Below are 24481 nucleotides of genomic sequence, written 5' to 3' on the forward strand. Positions count from 1 at the left end.
TCCGTCTGTGAGCTAATCTAATCTGATGTCCAGCAATAAACTATCAGAAATGATTACAATGACCAGTCACCCCTCATTAGGAAATCTTGGCCTTGACAGAAATAATTGGCTATTCATTTTCTGGTTGATTATTGATTATTGTATGAGCAAGAACAATCATGCATCATCACACAAAAAGACAGTTGGTCTACATGGGAACAAGCATAACGGTTGTTTTACTAATAGGCTGAAGGTTTATGAATACCGCAGTGTGTATAGATGAGACAACCCATCAACAAGATCCAGTATAGGAGCCAAGGGCTGAACTGGGTCTCTACTGCACAGTACATCTGAGGGACGATGGGAAAAATGCTAAAAAACAGGTTTGTCCATAGACAAGAAATATCTGGGGATTGTGAGAGCACACAGAGGGATTTCTCAAACACATTCTCAAGCTTATGAAAGTCAACAGCTGACAATGCACCATACAGTCTCTGCTCATTATATGAACAGTACAAGGATGTTTGATCCTGAAAAAAGACAAAGTGGAAAAGTTTTGCATTTACAATCATCTTTCCATAGGTCCTCACAGTTGACAGAATCTTGCTGTGTCCATTACTGCAGATAATCAGTTAATTAATAGATAATAATTAAACCCTTCCTTTATTTATATATTCTTCTCAATTTCAAAACATTCTATTTCCAAAGAACTCCAAGAACTTAGGAAAATTTCTTGCTGCAGACGTGCAAGGCACTTCAACTGTATTCTGGTGGAAATGGTTTTATTGGTAGAGACTAAATAGAATTTAGGGTTCAAAAGGGATATGATTCAAGTGAACAGCTGTGAAGATATCATATTCATCCATAAACCAAAACTTTATTTCTAATTCACTTAATTTAAATAAATAATATGATCAACATAATTCATCAAGGCATACAGCACAGTGGTTCCAGTAATCCTGAAAGCATTCGTATGTCTATAATTAAATTAAATTAGATTCTAGAAACAACATTGCTGAGGCTAAGAATGTTTGCTGGCCAAATGCCAATTCATCACCTTCAAATTTAACTTTTTTACTTTTTGTCTTCGGTCCATGAGAAGGTTTTTTTTCTGAACAAAATTCAGGAAATGGTCGACAAATAATGCACAATAACAATCTAACTGGATAATCTAGTAATGACTGTACTTCTTATTTGTTGTGTTGACATGAATCATCATTCCTTCCTGTCACTGTAGTAAAAGTGAGAGCTGAGCTCACACCATGGGAATTTGAGTCACAGCGGTATCTTCTTGTTTGATATTCTCCATGTATTAATTTGAGGTTACATGCTACTGTCAGCCCTGTTTAATTTCTCCTTCCCTTCTCCCTTCTCCACAGACCAAACTAAATACCAGGTGCCACACAAAATATGCATCTGTGGGATAAACCTATTTCCATGTTTGAGAAGCCAAATGTGTGCCTTACATTGAAAAGTCTCAGACTGATTTGCACCTTTATCTCACAACTGAAATAGTTCTGTTAACCTCCGTTTGACAGTCATGTTCATAAGGCAGAATAACACCATGCCTGCTGGAATGTTTGATGGAGAGGGACATCATGAAACTTCTGAGAATTCTGATGCTCGGTGGTTTGACTGAGGTGAGATAACAAGCTCGCTCGTTTGCGTACTTTCTCTGATGAAAATATAGGAATGGTTTTAATTTATTTGATGATTCCTGAAGTGGGAAAATAATCTGACGCTCCAGCTTGTCCTACATTGGGTTAGTTGAGGGCAGTGGGGATTTACATGACATGCCAGGGGGGACATTTATATTGTACAATGCTAAAACGATTAGCTGCCAAATATTTCCCCAAACTCCCACATAGTGCTTATGTGCTAGATGAGATCAGTCACTGTGTGCCAATCTCCATTGTGATTGTGAGGTTTGCATACATTGCCTGCTTGTTGTTATCATTTCATCTAAGACCCTGCTGTTTTCAACACAGTTAACCCTCCCTGTTATGTGGCCAATTATTTTCTTCTCTCATTATCTTCAGAGGGACACAGAGTAAAGCCATTAATATTTAGGCTAAATGCTGTCTATTGTCTTTCCAATCAGATGCTTTGCCATGTCTACTGTTTGTGTGCCTGGGTCGGCTGCCAGTCATCAATAAACACATTCCATGGCCAAAGCTCATGACTGAGGCACACAGACATAGGACACTAAAATAGGAGATGAGCCATAGGAAGGATCCTCTGTTTGAGGGACAAACTCAACAGAGAAGTGATTATTCACAGTCTGACTATCTGCTTGGATAAATACCTGATTAGTGTGTAGCAGGCTAGAAAGAGTGGGTAGTGTTGAGGGTTGAATGGAGCGAGAGAAGCAGAGGGAAAGACAGAAAGAATGAAAGAAAGAAAGACGAGGGGAAGAACTGGGAAAAAGCCAAGAGATGCAGATACAGAAGGTAAAGCAAAAATAGGATGATGAAGTAATAAAGATGCAGAGGGAGAAAGGAATGGTTTAAGGGACTGAAAGATGGAGAGGAGCGGGTAAGTGCTTACAAAGAGATGGTCTGAAAGTGATCATGTGTGACAAGGCCCCCCTGGATACTGTGTATGTGTGTGTGTGCATGTGTGTGTGTGTGTATGTGTGTGTGTGTGAATGTGTGTGTGCGTGTCTCTTTTGCTCTCCTTCTCCTGTTCTGCTCCATTATTACGCACTGCGTGCCTCAGCTCAGTGACTTAAACACTTCCCCATAACAGCAGTTCATCTCCAACAAATCTGTCATTTTTAATGACCCAGGAGTCTGATGGGGCACTGGGGCTGACGTTTGAGGCTTAATAGGAAGGTCACCCATTGCCCATCGTACACTCCAATCAGAGCTGAGATGAAGCAACAGGGGGAGGGAATAGTGAGTGATACTGTGATTGGTTACCTGACAGAAGGGCTCAGAGTCTGGCTGTCCCACCTAATGCTGGGTACACAGCACAGGATCATCGGGCCGATTTCCCCCCTTCTGACAAGAGTGATCAAACCTGCTCGGAAAAAAGTTGGAGTCGCCTCGATCGCATATTAAAAATATTCAAAAAGTTGAATATTTACGATCATAAATCCTCATGTGTGGGGGGAGCAAAATGGTTAAGTCTAGGATTTTTTTGTCCTCATATTTGTGGTTTCTCACATTTTGAAAATCTTAAAAGATTAAAAAAAATATTTTAGTGTGTACCCAGCATTAGTGGTGGTGTTTTATCATTCCTGCTTGGTAAACACTGTCCCCCTGAAGGAGGTGACAGGGAGGGATAGATTCACACAGAGCATGCAGAAGCATTCTTGTGCTCATCCAATAAGCTTTACTGTTGGCAGTGACTGAGATACATAGTGCCTCTCTACTGCTCTCTGGTGGACTCATTTCCCCTTGGTTCTGTTCACATAATGTGCAGCCAATAGATCAAATGATGTAATGACTATTTATTTGAAAAACAACATTTAAATACCAGAATTAATGTGAATCACAAGCTTCTCTGACACTTGCAATTGAAAAGTAAAAACATAATAAAAGCATGTATCTTGGATACTATAAGGATATTCTAAACAATGGCTAAATCAATATAAAAATCAATCAATATAAAACTTTGGACTGGTTCAAACTCAATAACACAATTTGAAATTGTCTATGGACTTGCAGTGCGATACATTTGTACAACGAACTTCTGAACATTTCCCAACATCAACATGATCAACAGCAACCCCATGTCTCTGGAGTTCTAGATAATGGCCCATTACAGCATCACTCAGATTGTGGCCTCCCTTTTACAGTAATATGTTTGTGGTTACTGATCTCCTCTCCTCTGCTCTGGCTCCAGACTCTGAGGTTGTCTCTGGTGGCTCAGCTCTAGCTTGGCTGTGCAGTTTCTCAAGCCGTCTCTCAGCTCAGACAGCTGCAGAGAGTGGCTGCTGAGGGTCCCGTTGACCTGGGATAGGTGTCCATCCGACTGCCTCTCCAGCTCTGCCCTGATCCTCTCCAGGTCCTCAGCCAAGTGACTTAGACCCTTGCATTGGCCTTCCACGCTGGCCACCCGGCCCCCCACCTCAGTAACTTCTTTCTGGACCCCCAGCGCCGTGCTCTTGCATCCTTGCACCTCCCCAGCCAGACGCCTCCTCAGCTCATGCAGTTCTGCCTTCAGCCGGGTCAGCCTCCGCTCCCCGGCCCCCAGCATGGAGGCCTGCCGGCCCACCAGCTGCACCACCCCTTTCACCTGCTGGGCCAGACGCTCCTCCCGCTCCTGCCAGGTACTGTTGGTGCGGCCCACCTCCCGCGCAACCAACCCCACCGAATCTTTCAGACTCCGGAGAGTGCGGTTAACAGAGCGGACATTAAACTTGAGAACCATGAGCTCTCCCTGAAGAGAGTTCCCCGCCTCGTCCTCCTGCTGGTGGTCCTTATGCTCCAGTCTGACCAGTAGCTTCTGCAGGGTGCTGTTGAGGCTGGTCAGGCGCTCAGCTTGGGCATCCAGGAGCCCCTTCATGTTGTCCTCCTCCTCCACCAGGCGAGAGTGTAATGAGGCTGCATCTCCCTGCAGGCCAGAGGGAGGGGAGGAGCTGCAGGAGGAGGTGCAAAGACTCTCAAGGCCTCTCAGCTGTCTCTGGACTCTGTCCACGTCCAGCTCCAGCCTCCGGCGGAGGGACTCAAGCTCTGTCTCCAGAGTGGGCACGGCGTGGCCCTCCAGCAGGGCCGGGGCCGTCGCGTTGCCCTGCTCCTCCACTGCAGTCAGCAGACGGCCCTCCAGAGCCTTCAGCTTCCCCTCCAGACGAGCCTCCAAACCCAATCCCACCTCAGTGGTGTTCAGCAGCCTTTCTCTAACTCTGGTCTCACCAGCAGCAGTGGAACCGCTGACCCCCTTCACCTTTCCAGTCAGGTTAAGGCAGGCCTCAACGTACCCTAGCCGCCCCTCCAGCATGCCCTCCACATGATCCTTGTGCCCACCCAGCTCTACCCTCAAGTGGCCCTGGGACTGGTTGAGCCCAGCCACGGACTGCTCCAGCAGGTGCACCCTCTCAGCTATGCCAACCATCCTGCCAGAGCAGCCCTCTGTGGTGTCCAGGCGCTGGATCTGAGCCTGGAGATGTCCTAGCTCCTTCTTCAGGCCTGTGGCACTCCCCTCTAGGGCCTGCTCCAGCTGCTCCTGTGCCTCCTCCTGTTCCCGCTGGCACTGTCGCCGCACCTCCCCAGCCTTCTCCTCACAGCGGCCCTCAGCGACCTCCATCCTCTGCTCAAACCCACCCAGGATCTCTGCCCTGCTAGCACCCAGTCTGCCATCCAGCAACTCTTCCGTAAACTTCTGGGAATCCTTACCTGCAGAGCGGGCTGAGCTTTGGTCACCAGACAGCCTCCTCAGGGTTCCGTCATGGCCCACCACCATTCCTCTCAGCTCCTGCAGCTCAGCGCTCTTGACCTTCAGCTCTGTTCTGAGCTCCTCCACCCTGCCAGTCAGCTCCCCCAGACCTGTAAAAGCCAGGCCCCCATCCAGCCCCTCTGCTTCAGGGTCTCCACCAGGAATGTCCCCGAAGCCCACGACTGAGTGGCTAGAGGCCAGGGCAGGTGCAGGGACAGGGCCGGGGGCAGCAGACAATAGGGTGGACAGCATTCTGTTGGCGTCCTCGCGTAGAGAGGCACGGAGGCCGTCTTCCAACCCTGTTAGGGTCCCCTTCAGTGTCTCCAGGCCCTGGGAGAGGCGCCGCACGTCCTCCTCCATACGGCCCAGACGTTCCTCAGTCTCACTGTCAGGATCCTGGCCTAGAGAGAGTAGAGAGAGTAGAAGCTGTTTACATACAGTACCAGTCAAACGTTTGGACACGTACTGCACACTTCCAAATCCAAACACTTTACAGTAAGTCTACTGGAATGAGTCAATGAGCATTATAATACCGTAATTCTTTTGAATGAGCATGCATGTGATACTTTACCATGAACTACAATTAATTTAATGGTAAGTGTAATCAACCCGTGTGGGTATGAATGTACTATGACTTTGGAAACACATGCACAGCCAATCTCACCGTCAACATCATGACTGCCACCAGGGGGGGGTGTTTCCTGGGGGCGGCGCTCACGCTCCTGTTCATGCTCCTGTTCACGGTCATGGTCATGTTCACGGTCATGGTCATGTTCAGTCTCATGTTCAGATTCCTGTTCTGTCTCATGCTCAGGTTCATGCTCAGGGTGGTCTGGCTCAGGCTGCTGCTGAGGGTGGTGGTCTGGCTCAGGCTGCTGCTGAGGGTGGTGGTCTGGCTCTGGCTCTGAAGGAAACGGCTCAAAGGAGGTCTCTGTGTAGGAGGTCATGGGAGGCCCAAAGTGACGCATGGGGTAAGATTTGACATTGCTGGGAGGTCCTTTGGGTTGACTCCAGGGATTGGCCTTAAGACCAGGGTGGACAGGTGGACCCTTGAACTGTGGTCCCTTAAAAGGTGGACCCTTAAATGGGGGGCCCTTAAAAGGTGGCATCATCTTCATGGGGTGGTGGTAGGCTGGAGGTCCCTCCATGCAGTCATAGCCAGAGTATCCTGGGCAGCAACGCCACTCCAGCTCTGTCTGGGTCTTATATGCTACCTTGTAGTGTGGTTTGTACATCAGGCGATATCTAAAAGGGCATTTACAAACAAGCTCAGGAAAATCATACAGACTCAACATGGTTGTGGCAGGACAGGTCATTGTCCATTTATGACCATGCTACTATTGGAAATCATTTATAAAGGAGGACTCACATGAGAGTTGGACACTTCTGACCCCAGGAGCACTTGTTATATTCAGCCTTCACGTAGGGGGCTGCCCCATCCTGCATGGTGAAAGACACGCTCTTCTCCACTACATATGTACAGTGGTTCCTAGGAGAGGAGAAGCAAGAAGCCATCAAATAACACATCATTTGGGTTTTGTGCGGTCGGTAAAAATCACCATAGATAAGGCGAAAAAAAAGACAAAAAAAGAGAGCATAACAAGAATATAGACAAAGACAGACATATTGTAGACAAAGATACTACTTACTTGTGTCTGCCTGTTGGGTTCCCTTGGCCATGGTGTGGACTTGCCCCTGCTTTGTAGAGATTGTATTGGTTTGGACTGTAGAATTTGGCACCGGCCAGTGACACTATCACTGTCAAGATCAAAATTGGAACTGTGTACATCTTCGTTTGTCTTTTATCTTCAGGGGAAAAGAGGATCAAGTCCCAAAGATTTTGTCTCTTTGTCTCTTTTTGAATAGCAGAAACAATGACAGATAAATGGAGCTCAGAGGCCCTGGTTCCTCTGGAGTGTCCAACTGATGGGAGATGGATGTCTGTTTGGAATGCCTGCCCCCACACACACCTGCATTCCACCACAAAAGAGCCTGTGGATAATTGTGTTTCCTCTCAATGACGAGGCTGTGACTTAAACACTAATGATAAAAAACCCAGATCCACAATAGGAAAGTACAAAAATGTTGTTCGGAGAAGAAAATAGAGAAAGTAAATGCTGAGAGGGAAGGTGTAGCAGACTGCCTCCTTGTCTGTGTTGACCCTGGCTAAGGCTCTGGGTGTGGTGGACTCTCTGTCAGGGTGACAACAGTCTACTGTGAGCTGGGGCACCACTACCGGCCCCTAATAGGGCCTCCCTTGGCAGTATTTGCATATTCTCCTCCCACATTGCCTGCTGACGGTCACACAGGAGTGAGAATGGAAGGGTACCATATCCACCATCTGTGTTCATGTTCATTACTACCTTCTTACACCCATACACACTTCTACCGCCAACACTTCAACCTCAAGCTCTTTATCCAGTGTAGTTATTAGCCATTATATTCCCTATGTTCCTCTTTATTTAAGTTAAGATTAATAAATAAAATACAAATTGCAAGACACATCTGTCGAAACCTGTCAAGCTCAGCAAGGTAATGATAAATGACAATTCTTATTGAGCAGTCATCACTGTCTGCATTGAAACTGCTGTTTCTGCTGTGTTTTTCTGGTGATATCATATGCCTCAACACTGAGAAGAGTTGACAAACTGCCTCAACGGCTTCACAGTGTTGGACTCCCTAACCCCCAACAAATATTGTAAACACATTTGCAATACAACAAGGTAATGCTGGAAACTAAGCAAGACACTTCGTCTGCCTTCCTTTGCCCAGCACATAACAGTGAGCTACATCACATGTAGATCTCAGGTCACTTTCAATGGCCTTGAGAAGGATCTACAAACCCACAAGTCAAAACACAGAGCTGTATGTCAGTTTCCTAAGGTTGACCCACCACCAAACAGAAGTTGGTTTGAAAACATATTTGTTAAAGTTTGTCTCATTTTGCGACACACACACACACTAAACCTAACGGCAAGTCACCAGGCCTGTGGAACAAATAAGTACAGATGCCCTGTGTTGAAAAACACACACACCGTTCTGAATGGCTCACCCACGCAAACAAACCCCCACCCACCACTCCATCACAACACATCTTTGTTCACTAGTATTGGCTGAAGTTAATGGGAGTTTCTAGGGAATGTGCTCTATTCACAAATGTCTCAGTAATACAATTTGTCCAATTTTACTGGTTCTTTATTCACCTTGTATCTCACCTTGGTCTCAATTTTTCTTTTTCATCTTTTGAATTGGTGTGATGTCTTCAGATATCCTTGAAGGACGAATGGAACAGATTGGATGTCTTCATCACTGGAGGCTTTTAAACCTTGAGTGATGACAACGTTTCTCTTATCCTTCCAGGGAAAAGTGTTTTGTGAGTTTCAGTTTGTCCTTGTATGATTGGTAAAACATTTTTATTGCAACATTTAGCTAACAAATGAAAAGTGACAACAATAAACTCTTCCTGACAGTGCACATTGACAACCCTGTCAAGCATGTACAATGTATGATGTATGATTTATGATGAAGGTCTGAAGTCCAAGGATCTTATCAAGAGTCCTGACCATCACTATTGACTGTTTTTTTTCTATTAAACACCATGTAGGTTCATGTCTGCAAACCACAAATATGTGTAATGCTTTTTTGTCATGATTTGATTTCATGTTTTTCACATGTGTATTACAGAGCTAATGTGAGAGTCACACATGCTGCAGACTGCTTTCTCTGCAAATCAATCACAAACTGGAATTAATCAGTCTTTCAAAAACTGAACTAACATTGTGTCCATTATTGTAGAGCACTCAAGGACCAAAGGGATTGGTCCTTGTTAAAAGGTCATTTCCTGTATCCTGTTTGTACCAAGGAACACCTCCTACCTGGGAACTCCCTGTCACTTGCCAGTGTACAACAACAGAACAGTGTGTATGTGTGTGCATGTGTGCATGTGTGCATGTGTGTATGTGTTTAAATGCACTCTAATTCCCATAGCTATTTTACCACGTCATCCGTCAACAAGCTTTCATTGTGTAATGTAAAACATTTTAGATGTTTAACACAGGACCAATGTTAGGTCCTTCGACACAAGCACACCTTTATTCCAGCAGCCACACCAGGCCTTTCCACCAAAGACATCTAGCAAATGATCTCACAATGTAGCAGCTGTTTCAGACTCCATTCCTTCAGCCATGGTAAGATTGACATCACTTGTTGGCTATTCACAAACCTATCATCACAGCCATTTTGAACAGGATGGGGCCCAGTTAACCTGCCTGTCCACATGCGCAGAAAAGTGTTGAGAATTCAACAAATGAATATGTGTGTGGGTTTATGTGTGTGTAGTTGTCCAATCTGTGTTTACTATTGACACCAGAGGTCTACATTCTAAGTCTGCCTGATTGCAGACCACTTTAAGTGAGTTTTATAGCATCTTTGTTTATTTGACCGTCAGTGTGTTTTAACAGAAGTGATTTTTTACCCAGCATTTACATAATATGTATATATGTTGAGATGATATGAGTAAATAACAAAATAACCTTGTCTATGTATAGCAACCACTGACAAATCATTTTTCAGGGAGTTTGACAAACTAAAAGTGTCTGCAAATTGCAGGTTACAAAACTTTAAGCCCTGCATTATTTACAGTTGTTTATTTGTTTGCTTGTTTAAGTGTAGCCTGCATTAGTATCTGTCAGTTGACAGCCATGTGGAAGAGCAAATAGGTTTAATTGATCCCACTTCCCCACCAAACCCCTTTGTCTGCAGCAGTCAGAAGAACACACTCTGACCAACAGTACCAAGCCCTGGACCAACAACCACCAAGCACACAGTTTTGAAAATACCAAGTTACTTTTTAAACATGTTTCTAAATGTGCTTGTGTCTAAATGTCATCTTGTTTTGTGTGATATCTCAAAGATAGTTTTTACGTCTTCAAGGCACATCTTGACATATATTGATCCATTTGGCAAACACTGGTGTGAGTGAACTCCATGTCTTGGCAACACTAGGAGGGAGAGTTCTCCTTCCCACTTGACAGCAGTGTGAGAGGTTATCTGTTTGAGGAGGCTGGCCCAAAGGCTGTAGAAACAGAACACCTCTCACTAAATAGTATGTGAGCACCCCACTGCCATGAGAAGATCCATCAACAAACATGTCAAGTCTGCCCTGCCTAAGGGATGGGATGATATCTAGAGAAATAGTTTCAAGACAATTGTACTGAAAATTCTAGGCATCAGTGGATCAAATTAAATCAAACTTTATTTATATTGCGCATTTCATACCAGAAGGCAACACAATGCGCTTCACAGAGGGGAAAAAGTTCTGCTTGTTGTGAGGACCATCTGACTAAAACTTTTGTTTTTTCACCCACTTCCTGAATGCTGAGACTGCCCCCTGGTGTTGTGGAAGAGAATGGGAGGCTGGAGATTACATCCTCAGTTACCTCAAGAAGACAGAACACTCCACAATCAGCCAAGTGGAGATTGCTTGCATTGAGTGTGTTCGTGTATTTCTTTATTAGAATACCATGTTTCTGGTCAAATGATCTAGTTTGGAAAAAACATCAACAGTAAGTTGACCAATTTTACACCGGATAACAAAAAAAAGCCCCTCACCAGAAATACTGTACTATTAATATTTAAGGCTCTTTGATGTTCTCTCTTGTGGAAACTGTTAATTCAAAAGGCTTCCTTTCATCTTTTTACCCTCTAGCCAAGGCAAATGTGCCCAGCTAACCTAAAAGATCATCCCCCATGTGCCCACTCAAATATCAGTTCCAATGCTTCCGTTGTCATGGCAACGTGGCCAAAAGCTGTGCCCATGCACACTGGCCTGTAATTAACTTATCTGTTTGTTGTGTTTTGGTGGCTTTGGTTGGCACAGAATCCATTAAAGACTAGAGTTGCAATAGTTATACCATCCATCAACTGGGAGAGCTTAAAATGATCTAGGTTACACTTTCTTTAATGGCATAACCCGTTCATGGTGCTATTTTAATAGTCTAACGTCCTCAAAACCTTTATCCTGGACCTGTAGTAATTATGTGCTCAGTCCTTGGATCCGCTACAGAAAGGTCACCCCCTGGGTCTCGTGCTTAAGACTACACTAAAACTCCATCATGGCAGTGGTCCCCGGCTGGAATACTTAGTGAGCTCTTTTTCTTTAAAAAACATGGGAATTCCCTGACGTTGAGCTTCCCCCATACTGCTTGGCCTTTCGCGTGTAAACCGCGCGCTGGCTTTTCATCAGCCTGTTTTCAAAGTATCTGCACTGGTTGCTTTAATTATAGGGCCCCGGGCAGCACTTTGAGTGCGCTGTAACTGGTTCTTGAGAAAAAACTTTGCATCTGATTCTCACGACAAGATAAACCATAGTCACACATGCAGACACACACACACACACACACCGCACCAGCAGAATTAGTCAAGCAACGTCGGCGGGGCGTTTCGAACAGCCTTCACCACACGCGCAATAACTGATATTACTAGTTGGGCGCTCTCGACACAACGGCACAGACGTAGGCTACAGGAAGAATATCTGCGGAGTTTATAGATGAGCAGATTATATAAAGTAGTGGTATAATAAAGTTTTGGACAAACGGCTGCATAGAGAAGCGGTGAGGTGAGAAACAACCTCTCTGCCTGCCTGACTGCGGTCATCGGAGACGATGAGCTACTTTTGCTGGAACAAGCACGGGGAAACAAGGAAAGCGTGAGCCATGGCTGTGGACGGTAATTTAGACATTAAATTACATTTTGACTTCTTATGTCATAATTATGAGGCAGGGTGTCTTGATGAATATAGTTTCTTGAAAATTACGTTTTACTTCAGCCTGCTTGGCTGATATTATGGTTTAACTGGTTGTGAGCAGCTTACTCTCAGTTCATGTTTGGGAAGTGAGTTAATGGAGAAACCAGGGCTGGTCAGCTGGTGCTGAAATGGACAGCGACCTTTATGGTGTCCTTTTAGCCATGGACTTTTTAAAATAATTAAAAAAGTAAAAAAAATAAAGTAAGTATATCTATATATCAGAAATTGTGAGAATTTTTTTTGCCCTGGGTTTATGCATTGCAAGCCACCTTGTGTGTGGAATGTAGACAGCATTGGATCTTTGGATCGTTGGTCCACAGGCGTGATGACATCACCATTAAAGAATTGTGCAAAGGAAGAAACATGGCTCTGTTGTCTCCTACACACTCCAGACTTACTCATGTGCTGCGGAACACAAGGATTCAAATCTAATGCCATTCTAGGATTATAATGAGTTCTGTTGGTAGGCAAAATCTTGATGTTCACAGTGAAAAGTGAGCTGCCTCAGTACAGTTGATCTCTGCTGGAGGTCTGGGATGTGGGCTGTTGAATGATGCAGAGGAGAGTTACAAAGCAGGAGCGTCCAAAGACTTTCTCCATCTCCATTCCATCTTATCCTGTCCTTGTTTCAATTAAACCCTCTGTGTCAATTAGAGGAAATATATTTAAATGAGCATCACACACGGCTCAGATGGCCTCAAACACAACAAGAACGTCTACCCAATCTGGCACATGAATAAGTAATGAGGCTTGGCTTACTGCTAGGGTGTGTTGCAGTAACAGCCTGTTTATTCTGGTACCACTTTCTTCTAGGATAACATGCCCACCTGCAGGAAAAAGGAACTGTGTGTCTGCCAGTAAGATTACTTGTAATGATAAGCGAAATTCACAACTGCAAACAGTGAAGTTACAATATGATGTGCCGTTCCGTGTTGTGATACTTGTGTGTTTGGGACTGTCTTGGAGCTATATGAGTACAGACTTTGAAATTCTTTGGAATTTTACCTCATAGCAGCTCGGGTATCCGAGCTATTCTTTGAAAACACCCAGTAATGAGATCATTCTGAAATGACAAGGGCCCCAGATTGTTTTACACATCAGTGGCACGCAGGTTATAGTCAGCAGAAACATGGCTTTTCAGCACAAACAGTGGATAGTGAAGGATTCTCCAACCTCTAAAACTGGTCATGAGATGTGTTGTAGAATGTGCTGTTGCAGAATGTGTTGATATTGTACACAACAGTCGAATTCTCAATGTGTGCCCTCTTTTGTGTGTCCAGCTGCTTCCAGCTTCAGTTTCTGCCGTCCAGCTGTGGAGTACAGGGCGCTGCCTGAGGACTTTAAGCACCAGCTGAGCCGACGAACAGGTGGGAACCTGACCTGGCACGACGGGCGCGGTCAGAAGACAGCTGGGGGGAGGACTGTGAAGCTACTCCAACAGCCAGGGACAGAGGGCCACCAGGTAGAGAACCAACACCACCTTGGAAATTCACAATTACACAACAGTTGTGTGCATGATCTTCAGTGTTCTGATCCAATCCAAAGAAAACATCGCATTGAGCTCATCAAAGGATTTTAGTTAAGTACCTTTACCCTGCTGTGATTTAAAAGGTGCTTAATATAGTGGCAAACATGTCTGGAGTGTTTTCAGCATGTGTGCCTAAATTAATCTAGATATTAAACCCTTATTTATTAGTTAGATGCCCTTTTTATTTGCCCCCTTTGTCTGCTCTTGCGGGTAGGTTTTCAAAAACCCTGCCTCTTTCTCTTGCACTTTAAAAATGTGCTTTAGTGTTTCCTTTGAGCAATCAAAGCACTTCCTTCTGATTTTAATAAGTTAGCTTGTGTCTTTATAATGTAGATTAACTGTAGGAAACAAGGCAGCTTCACAAATTTCATTTATCTTAAAGCAGCCTTAGAAATCCTTAGTTGCCCATCATACAATCGACTTGCGTGTAACTTTTGTTCTGATGCTCTTTAATTCATTCACACAAAGACTTTATTCAGAAAGCAAACAAACAGACACATGGTCACTGTCCATTGTTACTAATGGGCACTTTGTTATGGAGAATGGAAGTGGACGTTTCCCCAGAGGGATCTGGGGCACTCATAGGCTCTCAGAGTGGTTTAAATAGACCTGACCCTCAGTATGAACAGCAGAAGCAATGCTCTGTTGACTGAAAGCTAAGGGGAGCTATATGGAGGACAGTACTTAATGGCTGGTGTCAAGCAGGCAGAATCTGTTCTTGCGGATAACTGTGAGAGTGTGCCTCTCTTTTACAACACTTGACCTCATTCATAGTTTCAGTAACCATTCATCTGCAATTTGGTCTGGCTTTGTCATTTTGCGCAGTCCAATTACCGGTTCTGATGATCCGATGAGGAGAATTGTCCTTGTTATACAGTTTACAGCAGCCGCCAAGAAAGTCATATCTTTTGAGCTCAAAAGTGACCTTTAAATCCTTTTATTGCGATGTGCCTTTGTTTTTGTCTTCAGCCAATGAAAGGATCCATGAATGGGGGTTTCATAACACTGGATGGAAGCTTTGGCAAAGCTGCAGTGAAAATATAGTTTGTTTCTGTGCTCTGGAATAAAGGCAGGCTGTGGTGTTTGTGTTCTTCTATATGGAAAAAAGAGATCAGCACTTTCCAATAAATTACTCAACTCCTGGTGATTCTGTGCTGTACAGAATGATCAAGAGGATTAATAAGAAACGGCTGGTTTGGGAGAGAAAATGAGATATGAATGCAGGCTGTTTACTGTCAATGTTTCTTCATCCTTACCTTACCACTGGATAGTATTTTAAAGGTTTCCAATGCAAGTTTATTTTTTTTTATTGACTTTGCTTTGTGGCTATATTGTCTTTCTAACCGCAGACAGAGGCAGGGCCCTAAACAGGGTGCGGTTCCACTCTCATGTCTTCCACATTCAGAAGTACTTTGTTGAGGCTGTCAAGCCCATGTTGCAATTTAGACAATTTATACAGTCTGTTACTGTACGTCATTCCTATGGACTTTTTCAATGATCTGATGCCCACCTCAGAACACTCATTTGTTATATTATTGGAAAATAAAAACCACAAAGAGAAATTTGTTTGCTTCGTGCTGGTCACTTTGATGTATAAAACTAGGCATGAGCTCAGCAGGGCCAACCTTTAAAACTTTAAGTAGGATCGTCCACATAGGAGGTGAAGATTAGAGAAGAAGAGAAGACTGGAGGCATGGATGAAAAAAAAAACTAAATAGATGATGAAAGACTTCATTTGATTAGTTGCCCGCTTTTCCACATACTGCATACTTCTAAATTTAGGAGTTTATTTCTAGGATGGACTAAATTCATCCAAGAACTAAAGCCGATGTATGCACCTTTATCTGATGCAGAACATCTCAGGGCTATTGCATGTTCTTTTTCTCTCAGAAGTATAGTTTTGATCTGCACGGGGCCCTGTACGTGATAATCCTCATTCATGGGTCCTAGTGTGCTTCCCTACATTCTAACATGTTAATAAAGCTCTGTGGCACCTCCGTCTGCGCGGAAGAAAGAGTGTACATGTCACATCCCGCCCAACTCTCTAGGTCATGTCTTGGTTTTGTGTGGGTACTCATCTCTCCTCTTATTCAGTGTCTCCTACCCTGCCTGTGATTGACCTCCCCAGCCCTGATTGACAGCACCTGTTTTCAATCGAGCCCCAGTGTATTTAGCCCCTGTGTTTCAATCTCTCGTTTCTAGTTTGTCCCTCATGTCAAGTCTCTGCCTTGACTTCTGTATCAAGTAAAACCTTTTGGTAACACTTTAGATGAGCTCACCAAATTCATGATTTATTAACCAATTTGTTACTTATTATGTAACGGTTTGTTCACCATAAATTATTTGTTGTTCATACAAAATGTATCATTAGTAAAGCATTAGTAAAGCTAAACCCTAAACCTAAACCCTAGCCCTAAACCCGAACCCTAACCCTAACTGTGTGAACAAATGCTTTACTAATGATACATTTTGTATAAACAATAAATACCTAATGGTGAACAAGCCATTAACTAATAGGTAACAAATTGGTTAAAAAGTTATGAATTTGGTGAGCTCATCTAAAGTGTTACCAACCTTTTTTGTGAAAATTCTGAGTCGTGCTTTTGAGTCCACCACCTATCGCCGTTACAGTATAGAAAAATATAGTGTAAAAAGCACAAAGGGAGTAATGAATCTCTACTGACGTTCATTCCTTTGGACTGAAATGCATCATGCTTGAGCATAATGACAGGGAAGTGGTCTCTTATGTACGGTGAGGGAGGCCCCCTGGGTGTCTCAGCCACTGCCTGATGGATATGTTTCAGCATGAGTGAAGTGGTGGGGCTGGCATCCCCAGAGACACCCAAGGTCAAAGACAGAGCAGACACACATAAGGTGATATCAGTACGGAGGAAAAGTCAAGAACTATAGAAAAATACAGCAACGGGGCACATGCAGATGTTTCAAGTCCCTTCCACTCAGTCTTTGTGTTTATTACAGAATCGGTCAAGTGACTCCTATGGGATATACCACACTAGCCCCACCCAGCCCAGCCTGATCCGGCCTGTAGTACTGTGGACTCAGCAAGATGTCTGCCGATGGCTGAAGAAACACTGTCCTCACAACTACCTCACCTACGTCGAGGCCTTCTCCCACCATGCTATCACAGGTAATAATAGCAACAGGGTGATCTGAAGCACACAAAGCTATGCCTACATCATCATCACAAGGGGTTTGAGGATCATGTTGAACTGTTAACAAATTACAACAATTTGTACCAAAACCTGTTTATTAAAGCAAATGTCTGTAGTGTCTCAGATATCTTTGCTCCCACCAGGCCGTGCTTTACTGCGTCTGAATGGGGAGAAGTTGGAAAGGATGGGGTTAGTGCAGGAGACATTGAGACAGGAGCTCCTACAACAGGTTCTGCAACTGCAGGTGCAAGAAGAGGGACGCAATCTGCAGCTGCTTAGCAGAGGTGTGTTTGTGTGTGTGTGCTTGTGTGTGTGTGCTTGTGTGTTTGGGTGTGAGTGTGGGTGTGTGTGAGAGAAAGAGAGAGAGAGAGAGAAAGAGAGAGAGAGAGAGAGAGAGAGAGAGAGAGAGAGAGAGAGAGAGACACAGACAGAAATTTGAAAAATAAAGTGTTTATAAGCATTTATTTTACTTAATTTGAATGATTGGGAAAATAATGAATGTGATCATAAATGTACACAATAATGGTGAAATTGCACTTGCACTATTCCTGTATTTGTTTATAGGCTCTTTTGGAAACCTATCATAACAGATCTATCAACTCCAGACTACAAGAATACCTGGATATACTCTGGAATTATTGGACTTACTTCAACCGTAGCCTGCCGGAAATATGAAGCACAAGAAAAAGCAAGAACATTGTTTTCACATTACAACAGGCATTTTTCTTGGATTTGACAGTGTGGAGATCATACATGAAGGAACTATGTACTGCCAGCTCCAGTTCATTTTCAGTCTGGTCAGTTGTAATGGTTCCACAGTTTTTTTAACTCTAAAATATAACTCTCTACGTCTCTCTCTCTCTTTCTTTATATGTAGTAAATCGCGTTTACAAACCTTTTTTCTGAAAAAATTAATAAATTGTTTTTATGAATTAACATATTGTGGCCCTGTTTGGATGGTAAAGCAAGAAACAGAATGGATTCGTTTTCTCATAGAATTGTAGTCTTGGCGAGAAACTAGCCTACATTTCCCACAATCCTGTAAAAATGATTACGGAGAATTCATGGCGTTTGCCATCCAGTACCGACTTTGAGGGCGCAGGATCCCCATGGAAACGGAGTGCGGAAAAAAGATGTCATCGCGCTCGGACAGGTAGCCTTCGTCTCAAATAGATATTTAACATTATTTCTCCAATTTGCTTAATGTGATCAAACGCATATTTTAGGAACTCATTCAGTAGGCTACTACTATGCTGTCTTAACCGGCAGTAGCCCTGTAAGCTTTGTGACCTCGTTTTCCTCCCCCTCGAGAGCGCAGGGACCGGGTGTTGGATACGCCATAAATCCCACCTGCTCCGATCATTGTTCGAAGTATTGAATTAAATACGTAGGCTACAGTTTCACATGGGCGATAAGTATTATTAATTATGGACGTGATAATCACCCTATGTCAATGTAGTCGTTGCTAAGTGTATTTTATTTAACAATTTTATAATAATTTAGCTTTATCGTTATTGAACTCTCTCTCAAACAGCGAAAGGTAGTGTTTCCCCGCCTATGCCCACAGAAAATAATGTATTTTATTTATTTAGAGCATGGCAGCCATGTCTTGGTAGTCCGCTTCCGTCTGTTGTCATGGACCATTATTGCACTCGCTTGGGACAGGATCGGCAGAGGATGTCCCTTGCTTATAGGTCTCCAAAAATACCAGCCAAACAGCGCTCTGCAGTCCGCGTGTTACTGTGATCCTCTTAAACTCAGAACATTTGTAGTTGGAAAGGAGACAGAGGTAGCCGTGGCATTGTCTCCTTACCTCAAAATGACAGGGTCACTAGTGGTTTTGCCACAATGTATACTGCCTTAGCTTTCAGAGTGACACACCTCCCTGAATGTTAGTGAGAGTGTCCAGCTGTGAGATACTGTGGGATAGTTGCCTATAGAAGCTGAACTGGAGAGCAGTTGGAAGTCCTCCTCTGAGGCAGACATGACTCTGCCAGACTACACAGGGGCAAGAATATCAGGCTGCTGGTCTCTCAGACCTGACTGCAGGTAAGAGCCTTGTATCTACTGTGGTTCTATCCTCTGAGTCGCAGAGATTTGTAATGGGCAAAGGGAGCTTGTGCACTATGAATGCTGTCTTTGTTGTGATCAGGCAAGCAAAGTAAGAGCTATACATAGGCATTAGGCTCAGTGGGTTGAGTCTGTTGGGTGAGGTCAGTGCTTCCCAACTCTAGGTGTTTTATAGTTGCAGTGGGATGAATGGTGTTTATACATGAGTTCAGCCACTGTGGTTGAACTAACTGTTTATTGGTGGTTATTTCATTGGGCAGATTTTAAACAATTTGCCTGACGTTTGCTTGGCAGTTGTCTTAAGCTGTTTGGCACAACCAAATACCAGAAATATCAACAATGAAACTAATGTTGTGTAATGTTTCCACTTGCTAGAACAGGAAACAAATACCCTGTTCTCTAAGTATGCAAACTAAGTTGACATTTAGGCTTCAGTTGGACTTGATAGTAAATATGGGTGTAGGATTAATACTATAATCAGAGCATGTAAGAACTTGTGCTTTAGTAAGGTACAGCACAGAACATTAGATTAGCCTCCCTCAGAAGGATGAAATCAACAACTTATATACTCTGCGCTGTCCTCCATTTAGAAGGGAACTACAGCTTTTTCTTACAGTTTTTTTTTCAAACATGTTTACTTATATCGTCTCACTAGTCTGTGGACAATGATCTAGCCCTACATCCCTCGCACAGATTCATTATTTACAAAATATCAGGTCAATATACGCTCATTCACATGAATGTTTTGGAAACACTCATAATAGCATGACTTAGCATTTGCCAAACTCCCCAGTGTGTTGATCAACAGCTCAGTGTGATGTAGTGCTTCGACCTGCTGAGACCTGCCCTTGCTGTGTGTTCCAGTGGAAGTGGGGAGGACTCGTTGGACCGGCTCCTGCCCCCCATCACCACCCCCCGCAGGAAGAGCATGTCCCTGAGTAAGACTGAGCCTCCCCTGCTCCGCACCGGCACACGCACCATCTACACCGCTGGCAGACCCCCCTGGTATGATGAGCACGGCACCCAGTCCAAAGAGGCCTTTGTCATCGGTATGTGGGTCATGAATGCCATTGTTACCAATATAATGCCATTCCAATACCATGGATGCTGCGTTAAACACGTGGACCTTGGTTGGCTGTGTAGGTCTGTGTGGGGGAAGTGCTTCAGGGAAAACCACAGTGGCCAATAAGATCATCGAGGTTCTGGATGTGCCCTGGGTGGTTCTTCTCTCCATGGACTCCTTCTACAAGGTGACATGTCTGAATGTGTAGGATGGCCTCAGTTCCAATTAGCCCCACTGCTTTCTTTCTTTGTGATACACTACCAGTACCTTAAAATGTATTTGACTGTCCCCAAATCACCATCTTAGATCATTAGAATTACTGTAGTGATTACCATGGCATTTCCATAATTCTAGATAACCCTGTTGGTTTTGAGGGGCCAAGTGTCATTTTTTGTGTCTGAAGTTGGTTAGCTTGAACCTGTGATTCAGGCTATCCAGAATCCTATTGTGTTAATGTTGTTAATCACTTGGTTCATTCCGAGTATGTCCCACATGGCATACTAATCTCTTGCCTGCCGTCTGCCCTTTCTCTTTATAGAACAACCCTTAACACATGCTGGCCTGTGTAGTATCCATTAACACATATAAATATTCCCATTCAATCTTTCCTATTGAACACAGAAACAGTTTTCTTTTCACATATACACTCGCCTCAGTGGTGACGTTCCTTTGACATCAGTCCCTTTTCCATCTCCATGAATGTGCTGAGGTTTCAGTGATGTGCTGAGGATAGTATTCTGTCCTCTGTAGGTCTTGTCTCCTGAGGAGCAGACATTGGCAGCCAGTAATGATTACAACTTTGACCACCCTGGGGCTTTTGACTTTGAGCTGCTGGTCGCCACACTGCGCAGACTCAAACAGGGAAAGAGTGTCAAGATCCCAGTGTATGACTTCACCACACACGGGAGACAGAAAGATTGGGTAAGCACAGCACCACACTCTAAATATCAAAGAGGAACCCTATCTAAATATTGGACTTGACCAGCAGCTTATGCTGTGAAGCATATTCTGTGGGGGACCAAACTCAAACTTCTCTCTCCTTGGTGTAGAAAACGGTATATGGTGCCAGCGTGATCATCTTTGAGGGAATCATGTCATTTGCAGACAAGGAGCTTCTGCAGGTAAGACAGAGGGCCACTGACATTCAAAGATAGGTCCACAAAAAGAAAGAGAAGACTAGCACTCTTGCGTCCAATTCAGTGTCAGAGGTTATTCTCAGTGCTGCAGTACTGTGTGTCTGCAGCTGCTAGACATGAAGATCTTCGTTGACACGGACTCAGACATCCGTCTGGTGCGTCGCCTGCGCAGGGACATCACCGAGAGGGGGAGGGACATCGAGGGGGTCATCAAGCAGTACAACAAGTTTGTGAAGCCAGCCTTCGAGCAGTACATTGAGCCCACCATGCGACTGGCTGACATAGTGGTGCCTAGAGGTCAGTGGTGGTGCCTGGCGGTCGATACCTCCGCAGAACTACTGAACTGTGTCTACACAGTCACCCTGCAATAACAGCCTGGCTTTTTTCACAGTTCTCACTTCATCCTCTCCTGTTTCTCTCTCCCTTTCTCTCTCCCTTTCTCTCCCTCTCTCCCTCTCTCTCTCTCTCTCTCTCTCTCTCTCTCTCTCCTTTTGTTTTCCACAGGTGGAGGTAACATGGTGGCCATTGATCTGATTGTTCAGCATGTCCACAGTCAGCTGGAGGAGGTGAGTCAGGAACAGGAACAATGAGCCTGCTGATTCATCAGAGAAGGGCACCACCCTGTGGTGGAGTAGTAAAAAGATTTCCCAGTACGTCTCTTCTTCATACTCTCTCTTTCTTTCTCTCTCCCTTTCTCTGTTTTTTCCTTCTATGCAGCGTGAGCTCAGTGTACGGTAAGCCTGAAAGTCTTTCCTCATGTTTCCTGTGTATTGTACCGTCCAGCTAGCTTATACTGTATGTTGTAGTTGTGATTCATTGTTTATTTTAATGACATGCCAGGCACACAAATCTCTCTCTCCTCTCTCTCTCTCTCTCTTTCTCTCTCTCTCTCTCTCTCGCGTTCTTTATCTTTCTATCCATGTTCCCAGAGCTGTGTTGGCATCAGCTCAACAGACCCAGCCCCTCCCCCAGACTCTCAGTGTGTTAGAAAGTACGCCCCAGGTCAAAGGTCTACACACCATCATCAGGTTAGACACCACCAGACTGTCATGCTCACATGGCACCTCCGACCCGGCTCATCAACAACCCTATTCTTCTGTTCCTCCTCTCCCATGAAGGAACAAGGAAACTAGCCGAGACGAGTTCATCTTCTACTCAAAGAGACTGATGCGCCTTCTCATTGAGCATGCCTTAACATTTCTACCCACTCAGGTGTGTATGTATGTTTGACTGGACACCTGTTTACCTAATGACATGCTGTGTTTGGCTGCGACATGGTGAGGGACATGCATGTGTGTGACTCTGCTCTGCTACCCTATGTGACAGTCCTGCAGGGTGCAGACTCCACAAGGCGAGGAGTATGAGGGGCGCAGCTACAGTGGGAAAGGGGTGAGTTACACCCCCCTGCTACTCCTCCGAGGGGAAACATCTGTCATCATGTCCTGTGAGTTTTCCTCCTCATGCTAAAGTAGCCTGTCCCTGTGCTCAGATCACAGGGGTGTCTATCCTGCGGGCAGGGGAGACCATGGAGCCTGCCCTGAGAGCTGTGTGTAAGGATGTCCGGATCGGGAAGATTCTTATCCAGACCAACCTGGACTCAGGAGAACCAGAGGTAGGCGGCTCAGGGAGAAAGTCTGATATTTATATAGGTACCGCTCTGACGTGACTACGTGTTTGCTTCATTTTCATTTCTTGCCATTTGAATTGCCTGTGGAATTGTGTCTTGAAAAAATCCTCAAAATGAAAATGCAAAAAAATCTCTTCTTTATTTCGATTTTATTCCACCTCACGGAGTTGTCTCCTTGGTAACTAGATTTGCCCCTTCCTGATTTTGTTTCTATGGTAACCCTGTGTCTCCTCCTTCTCTCCATGGCCTTGCCAGCTGCATTACCTGCGTCTGCCCAAAGACATCAGTGAGGACCATGTCATCCTGATGGACAGCACCGTGTCTACGGGCGCTGCAGCCATGATGGCTGTACGGGTCTTACTGGTGGGTGGTACCATTGATAGACACACCTCTGAACATGACCCACCTATCAGCTCCCTAATGGAACCTATCCAAGTAGTCATTGATAGGGCCCAAGGTTGAACCTTTTCTACTCAAAATGTTTCTATTCAAAGAAAAACTATGGGCTCTACTTACATAGGATAAACTATTGAGGACAAATTCACCATCTCCACCTTTACATAAGGTGGAGTCACATGATCAATAATAATGTTTATTACTGTGACCGTGCTGTGTTTGTGCAGGACCATGAGGTTCAGGAGAGTAAGATAGCCCTGGTGTCTCTGCTGATGGCGGAGCTGGGGGTGCACTCTGTGGCCTACGCCTTTCCCAAGGTCAAGATCATCACCACAGCCGTGGACAAGAGTCTAGACAACATGCTGCAAGTCATCCCAGGGATAGGTAGGTCCAGCAAACACACAAACACATGGGCCACATATCTGGTCTAGTTATGTCTAGTCCACTAAAGCTCTGGTCTTGAACTGCATTTGAACAAAGAGGTGTGACCACGGGTCCTTGCATCTTTGCTCTTATATCACAACCTGTTATCAACAATGTGTCTCAGTCTGTGTCTTTTGTTTTGTCCAAGGTGACTTTGGAGATCGCTACTTTGGGACAGATGGGTCATCCTGTTGGAGTGATGAAGAGGACCTGGAGAGAACCTCATGCTAACACATTCTAAACCTAACATGGGAGAGTTTCAATTCAGGTCGACACAACCATGCTATTCCTAATTCCCCTCAGGTCGTACTCTGCACATACAAAGAACTACATACAAAGTCAATATTCTGTATACTGTATATAAAGATATTTTGTATTGTAGCGATTTTATTAGACAGTAGTTCTCTATTCAGATTAGTTTTATCTGTGTCTGGGAACGACTGAACGGAATCAGTTGGATCTCCTCTGAATGTTCTGAGGATGAAGTTAATGTTACTTTATAGTATGTACTGAAACTGACTCAAGTGTGAATTTGAATACGAATTATGTCATCTCAGCTACAGTAGTGGTTGAAATTTTTATAATAAATTTGAAATTAATCCAAATGAGAGGTGTCCAGTATCTTTCATCATAGTGGATAGTGATACTGTATACACAAGTATCCAACAACTTAGTGAACAGTGTACAGAGATAATGCACTAAGCAGACGTTGAGATATTTGCTGTGGCTGGTGATGTGGGACTGAAAACATCAGCATTCAGACAGCTCAGTCTGGACTTGTCAACTGACAGTTCTGAGACATTGATAGGAAATAGGATTCGCTCACACTCGCATCTAACAAATAAAACATACTACGGTTGTCTGGATATGTGGTGTGTCATGCACAGGTGAAACTATTGCCC

At 44.3% G+C, this 24481-nt stretch overlaps 3 protein-coding genes across 6 annotated transcripts; 2 read left to right on the top strand and 1 right to left on the bottom strand.

Annotated features, from left to right (window-relative positions):
- Positions 1 to 3421: 3421 nt before the first annotated feature.
- Positions 3422 to 7570, bottom strand: emilin3a (elastin microfibril interfacer 3a). Its single transcript, XM_047041030.1, has 4 exons — positions 7008 to 7570; positions 6728 to 6847; positions 6023 to 6603; positions 3422 to 5759 (listed from the first exon to the last, which is right to left on the bottom strand). Exons 1-4 carry the CDS (start codon positions 7145 to 7147, stop codon positions 3796 to 3798), a joined length of 2805 nt encoding a protein of 934 aa, XP_046896986.1. The 5' UTR covers positions 7148 to 7570; the 3' UTR covers positions 3422 to 3795.
- A 4182-nt stretch (positions 7571 to 11752) lies between these two features.
- Positions 11753 to 17800, top strand: samd10a (sterile alpha motif domain containing 10a). Its single transcript, XM_047041173.1, has 5 exons — positions 11753 to 12084; positions 13444 to 13625; positions 16671 to 16839; positions 17008 to 17148; positions 17429 to 17800. Exons 1-5 carry the CDS (start codon positions 12072 to 12074, stop codon positions 17449 to 17451), a joined length of 528 nt encoding a protein of 175 aa, XP_046897129.1. The 5' UTR covers positions 11753 to 12071; the 3' UTR covers positions 17452 to 17800.
- A 109-nt stretch (positions 17801 to 17909) lies between these two features.
- Positions 17910 to 24176, top strand: uckl1a (uridine-cytidine kinase 1-like 1a). 4 transcript variants are annotated; one of them, XM_047041080.1, is made up of 16 exons: positions 18000 to 18017; positions 18729 to 18913; positions 19799 to 19983; positions 20078 to 20184; positions 20748 to 20918; positions 21047 to 21118; positions 21241 to 21430; positions 21638 to 21699; positions 21851 to 21867; positions 22063 to 22161; positions 22252 to 22345; positions 22460 to 22522; positions 22623 to 22745; positions 23016 to 23123; positions 23384 to 23540; positions 23728 to 24176. In XM_047041080.1, exons 2-16 carry the CDS (start codon positions 18849 to 18851, stop codon positions 23808 to 23810), a joined length of 1596 nt encoding a protein of 531 aa, XP_046897036.1. In that variant the 5' UTR covers positions 18000 to 18017; positions 18729 to 18848; the 3' UTR covers positions 23811 to 24176. The 4 variants fall into 4 exon arrangements, with proteins under 4 accessions (XP_046897037.1, XP_046897036.1, XP_046897035.1 ...); XM_047041081.1 differs by lacking the exon at positions 18729 to 18913 and having other exon boundaries at positions 17910 to 18017; XM_047041079.1 differs by lacking the exon at positions 18000 to 18017 and having other exon boundaries at positions 18074 to 18913.
- The last annotated feature ends 305 nt before the right edge of the window (positions 24177 to 24481 follow it).

This window comes from Hypomesus transpacificus, chromosome 18, assembly GCF_021917145.1.
Source record: "Hypomesus transpacificus isolate Combined female chromosome 18, fHypTra1, whole genome shotgun sequence".
Classification (NCBI taxonomy): Eukaryota; Metazoa; Chordata; class Actinopteri; order Osmeriformes; family Osmeridae; genus Hypomesus; species Hypomesus transpacificus.